The 5,373-nt window shown below is 51.2% G+C and overlaps 1 protein-coding gene across 6 annotated transcripts in view; it reads left to right on the top strand.

The window, feature by feature from the left end:
- CHFR (checkpoint with forkhead and ring finger domains) overlaps nt 1-5,373 on the top strand; it is a 23,738-nt gene that overhangs the window by 7,213 nt on the left and 11,152 nt on the right. For 4 of the 6 annotated variants that reach the window (XM_026449528.1, XM_026449529.2, XM_026449530.2 and 1 more), the window contains exons 4-6: nt 1,116-1,225; nt 3,371-3,430; nt 4,003-4,212. In XM_026449528.1, the coding sequence (XP_026305313.1) occupies nt 1,116-1,225; nt 3,371-3,430; nt 4,003-4,212 (380 nt within the window). Of the gene's footprint in view, nt 1-33; nt 249-1,115; nt 1,226-1,275; nt 1,611-3,370; nt 3,431-4,002; nt 4,213-5,373 lie in introns of those variants that run through there. The other 2 variants (XM_026449533.1, XM_026449532.2) reach the window with 2 other exon arrangements.

Here is a 5,373-nt window from a genome sequence, read left to right as displayed (position 1 = left end):
GTGTATAAGTGCACCTGCACCTGTCATTGAAAAGAATCTGTGTATAAGTGCACCTGCACAGCTCAAAACCGCATCTTCCAGGGTCAGCTTTGTACTGCAACAGCAGAACTCAGGCACACACAGCCACTGCCTGGTTTTGAAGGTTTTACGGGGAGATGGCCATGGCAGTTCATTTGCTTACTGTCTGCATTTGCTTTCCTGCTACAGACAGCAGAGCTGAGTAGTGGCAGCGGTGACCGGGTGACCAGGTGATGGCAAAACCTACACTGTTTACCCTCTGTTTACAGAAATCGTTTGCCACTCCCATACCTCAGCAAACTGTGGTGGTCACTCGGATGTGAATTCTGTCCACTGCTGGGGCCTCGGGAGTGAGGCTGCAGAGCTGAGGCCTGTGTGGTTTGGCTGAAATCAGTCGTTTTGTTCGGTTGCTGTTTTGTGTGTCGGGTATGCTGTGCTCTTGGACCTTCGTCACCTAACCAACGCCTAATTGCCCATCAGGTCTCTGCTCAGAGTTCCCCAGGAGGCACTTCCTGCCCCACCAACTTAGCCTTCTCCTGTCTGTCCCTGGGTCAGCAGCATCTGAATTGGCCTCTCCCAGGGCAGAGCGCCTCGAGGGGTTTGGCAGCCAGAGCACAGGCTCTGAGCGCAGGGCCATGTCCTGCAGCTAATGGCTCAGCATTTATTCCACTTCTGCCCAGAGCCAGTCTCTTGGGAGGGATCAGTACTTATTGGAGGCATGAGCTCACCGGGGTCATGATGGCTGCAGGGAACGGAACTGTGGATAGTGCAAGGCCAGCTCAGGGGAGGCTGGAAGTGGGAGCACCATACTGCAGACGAGGCCTCCGGGTCTAGTAGGAGGAACCCAGGCCTGCACCAGCAGAGCTGCCAAGCACGTGAGGAGGTGTGGTGGTGACTGGTTAGGCTGTCAGTCAGGGAGAAGTGGGTGAGCCATTTCTCGAGAGAATGGTGAGGGGTGCATGGATGTGTGCATCGTTTCATATTTATGCCGTTCCTATGAGTATTTCCAGAACGGTCATATTGAGCTGCCTTGCTGATGGTGCTAGAAAAAAAATCTTGTAACTCCAAGTTACTTTTGTTTTTTTGTTTTTTTACAGCACCAATGGAACAGTGATTAACAAGCTGAAAGTTGTTAAGAAGCAGACGTGCCCTTTACAGAGTGGGGATATCATCTACTTGGTGTACAGGAAGAATGAACCGGAACACAGTAAGAGAGAGAAAGGCTTGCCAGGGTCAGACTCACACAGGGGCGCCCTCGAGGGCGCGCTCTGAACGTTCCTTCTGGCTACACCCCTTCCCGTAGGAATGTTCCTCCCGGCTACACCCCCTTTCTCGCTCACGTGGGTTCCTGTTGTGAATAGTGTCTGTTGAGGAGTGGGAGTGTCCACTTTGCAGCCTGAGTCCAGCCATTCCTCGGGACTACCACTGTGGCCTTGAGCAGCCAGTCCCAACATGGCAGCCACAGAGAAACTCATGGGGATGGCTTAGGTTCTACAGGAGAAGAACTTGAGTTATGGGGATAAAACCTAGGACCAGGGGTCTGGAGGCCACTGATGGTTCTGCTTTTGGAGACCTTACAAGAAACATCAAAGGTTAGACTGGATTCCAGTAAGTTTTTTCAGCTCCAGAAGTCTGCGTTTTTGTTTTGTGGAAGAACGGTGTAGGACAAGGAAAGTTACGGGAGTCCTTCCAAGGTCACCCCTGAAATCCTTTTTTTTTTTTTTTCAGATAGAGTTTTGCTCTCGTTGCCCAGGCTGGAGTGTAATGGCATGATCTCAGCTCACCGCAATCTCCACCTGCTGGGTTCAAGCGATTCTCCTGCCTCAGCCTCCCAAGTAGCTGGGATTACAGGCGCCCGCCACCACACCTGGCTCATTTTTGTATGTTTTTTTTTTTTTTGAGACGGAGTCTCGCTCTGTCACCCAGGCTGGAGCGCAGTGGCCGGATCTCAGCTCACTGCAAGCTCCACCTCCCGGGTTTACGCCATTCTCCTGCCTCAGCTTCTCAAGTAGCTGGAACTACAGGCGCCCACCACCTCACCTGGCTAGTTTTTTGTATTTTTTTTAGTAGAGACGGGGTTTCACCGGGTTAGCCAGGATGGTCTCGATCTCCTGACCTCGTGATCCACCCATCTCGGCCTCCCAAAGTGCTGGGATTACAGGCTTGAGCCACCGCGCCCGGCCCCATTTTTGTATTTTTAGTAGAGATGGGGTTTTGCCCTGCTGGACAGGCTGGTCTCAAACTCCTGACCTCAGGTGATCCACCCACCTCAGCCTCCCAAAGTGCTGGGATTACAGGCATGAGCCACCACACCCGGCCAATACTTATTTAATTTTTTTTTTGAGACAGAGTCTCATTCTGCTCTGTTGCCCAGGCTGTAGTGCAGCGGCATGATCTTGGCTCACTGCAGCCTCCACCTCCTGGGTTCAAGCGATTTTCCTGCCTCAGCCTCCCAGGTAGCTGGGATTACAGGTACATGCCACCACACCTGGCTAATTTTTGTATTTTTAGTAGAGACAGGGTTTTGCCGTGTTGGCCAGGCTGGTCTCGAACTCCTGGCCTCAGGTGATCTGCCTGCCTCGGCCTCCCAAAGTGCTGGGATTACAGACAAGAGCCACTGCACCCGGCCACCCCTGAAATTCCTAAAGACCACAGTAGTGAGGAAGAATGGGGCAAATATGGCCGGGCGCGGTGGCTCAAGCCTGTAATCCCAGCACTTGGGGAGGCCGAGACGGGCGGATCACGAGGTCAGGAGATCGAGACCATCCTGGCTAACACGGTGAAACCCCATCTCTACTAAAAAAAAATACAAAAAAACTAGCCGGGCGCGGTGGCGGGCGCCTGTAGTCCCAGCTACTCGGGAGGCTGAGGCAGGAGAATGGCGTAAACCCCAGAGGCGGAGCTTGCAGTGAGCTGAGATCTGGCCACTGCACTCCAGCCTGGGCGACAGAGCGAGACTTGGTCTCAAAAAAAAAAAAAAAGAATGGGGCAAATATGTCTTAGGCATCTTCAGTTTATATGTCTTAGGCATCTTCAGTATAAACTTAATCAGCCACTTGCCACACAGAAGGCTCTTGTATCTGCTCCTTTGTGTAGTTTGAAATTATAAGTGAGTCATAGATTCTTCACCTTCTGCCTCCTGAGGCCATTTTTCCCCAAAGCTTATTTCTTTTGAGTTGGTAAAGATGTTTTAGATTACTTCTTTTAAAAACTCTTGAACCGATGAATTTGTTATTAGCTGATGAGTCAAAATAATCAACAAAAACAAATGGACTGGAGAACAGAAGAGAAAAATGAGTTCTCAAGTTGCACAGGGGCCATCACTTTTCTGATTTGATTAATTTTCTTTTAGACGTGGCATACCTCTATGAATCTTTAAATGAAAAGCAAGGCATGACACAAGAATCCTTTGGTAAGTAAGATTATAGCAAAGAAGCAGATGCATATTTGGGGCTGTATTGCATTCCTTTTTTTTTTTTTTTTTTTTTTTTTTGAGATGGAATCTCGCTCTGTCGCCAGGCTGGAGTGCAGTGGTGCGATCTCAGTTCACTGCAACCTCCGCCTTCTGGGTTCAAGCGATTCCCCTGCCTCAGCCTCCCATTTCTTTTTGAGATGAAGTTTTGCTCTTGTTGCCCAGGCTGGAGTACAGCGGTGCAATCTTGGCTCACTACAACCTCCACCTGCCGGGTTCGAGAGATTCTCCTGCCTCAACCTCCCGAATAGCTGGGATTACAGGTTGCACCACCACACCTGGCTAGTTATTTGTATTTTTGGTAGAGATGGGGTTTCACCATGTTGGTCAGGCTGGTCTCGAACTCCTGACCTCAGGTGATCCACCTGCCTTGGCTTCCCAAAGTGCGGGGATTACAGGCCGGAGCCACCGTGCCCGGCCTTGGGGCTGTTGCATTCTTAAGAGTGTTTTGATCCCTGGAGTGTCTCCCTGAGCCCTGGATGTGAGCTCCTTCTGCTCCTTTTGGGTTACAGAAGCTAACAAGGAGAATGTGTTCCATGGGACCAAAGATGCCTCAGGTGCAGGGCCAGGGACCGATCCCTGGGTCCCTCCGTTGTCGCCCGCCGCTCAGGTGTGCTTTGAGGAACCACAGCCATCGACGTCGACCTCAGACCTCTTCCCCACAGCCTTGGCCTCTTCCACGGAGCCGCCTCCTGCAGGGCGAGAGCATTCCTCCAGTTGCGGTGAGGTCACATCTCATGAAGTCTTGGTGCTGGTTACATAGTTTTTGTTCACTACTCTTTGCCTGTGTTGTTACAGAGACAGATAAGCGACTGAGGACTGGCATGAGGTTCTCAGTAGTAAGATTTCTGTAGGAGTCAATATTGACTGTTGTTACCTTTACTTCCCAAGAGAAGTGAAGATCAGGGACTCTAGTACCGTGGTGTATTTTACAGTTTCATTGAGATTATAATTCACATACCATAAAAGTCATCCAGCTGAAGCATACATTTCAATGGATTTTAGTGCATCACAAGGTTGTGGGACCATCACCACTTGTTGACACCAAAAGGAAACCGGTGCCCATCAGCAGTCACTCTGCATGTCCCCTTCGCCTCGGCCCCATCAGCAGTCACTCTGCATGTCCCCTTTCCCTTGGCCCCTGGCAGCTGTGTGTGCTTTTGGCCTCTGGATTTTTCTGTTCTAGACACTTCACAGACATGGAATCATGCGTGGTCTATTGTGACTGGGCTCTTTTTTCTGTTGCTGAGACGGAGTCTCACTCTGTCTCCCAGGCTGGAGTGCAGTGGTGCGATCTCGGCTCACTATAAGCTCCGCCTCCAGGGTTCACACCATTCTCCTGCCTCAGCCTCCCAAGTAGATGGGACTACAGGGGCCCGCCACCACGCCCGGCTAATTTTTTGTATTTTTAGTAGAGATGGGGTTTCACCGTGTTAGCCAGGATGGTCTCGATCTCCTGACCTCGTGATCCACCCACCTCGGCCTCCCAAAGTGCTGGGATTACAGGCTTGAGCCACTGCTCCCAGCCGTGACTGGCTCTTTCACTTAGCATGATGTTTTCAGAGTTCATCAAGAAGAGGATGCTATTTAAAACCAGTTTTGGTTGGGTGCGGTGGCTCACGCCTGTAATCCCAGCACTTTGGGAGGCTGAGGCGGGCGGATCATGAGGTGACGAGATCAAGACCATCCTGCGTAACACGGTGAAACCCCGTCTCTATTAAAAATACAACAAATTAGCTGGGCATGGTAGCGGGCGCCTGTAGTCCCAGCTACTCGAGAGGCTGAGGCAGGAGAATGGCGTGTGAACCCAGGAGGCGGAGGTTGCAGTGAGCCAAGATTGCACCACTGCACTCTAGCCTGGGCGACAGAGCAAGACTCCATCT

The sequence above is a fragment of the Piliocolobus tephrosceles genome, chromosome 10 (genome assembly GCF_002776525.5).
Source record: "Piliocolobus tephrosceles isolate RC106 chromosome 10, ASM277652v3, whole genome shotgun sequence".
Lineage (NCBI taxonomy): Eukaryota > Metazoa > Chordata > Mammalia > Primates > Cercopithecidae > Piliocolobus > Piliocolobus tephrosceles.
This window is presented reverse-complemented; position numbering and strand designations above follow the sequence as displayed.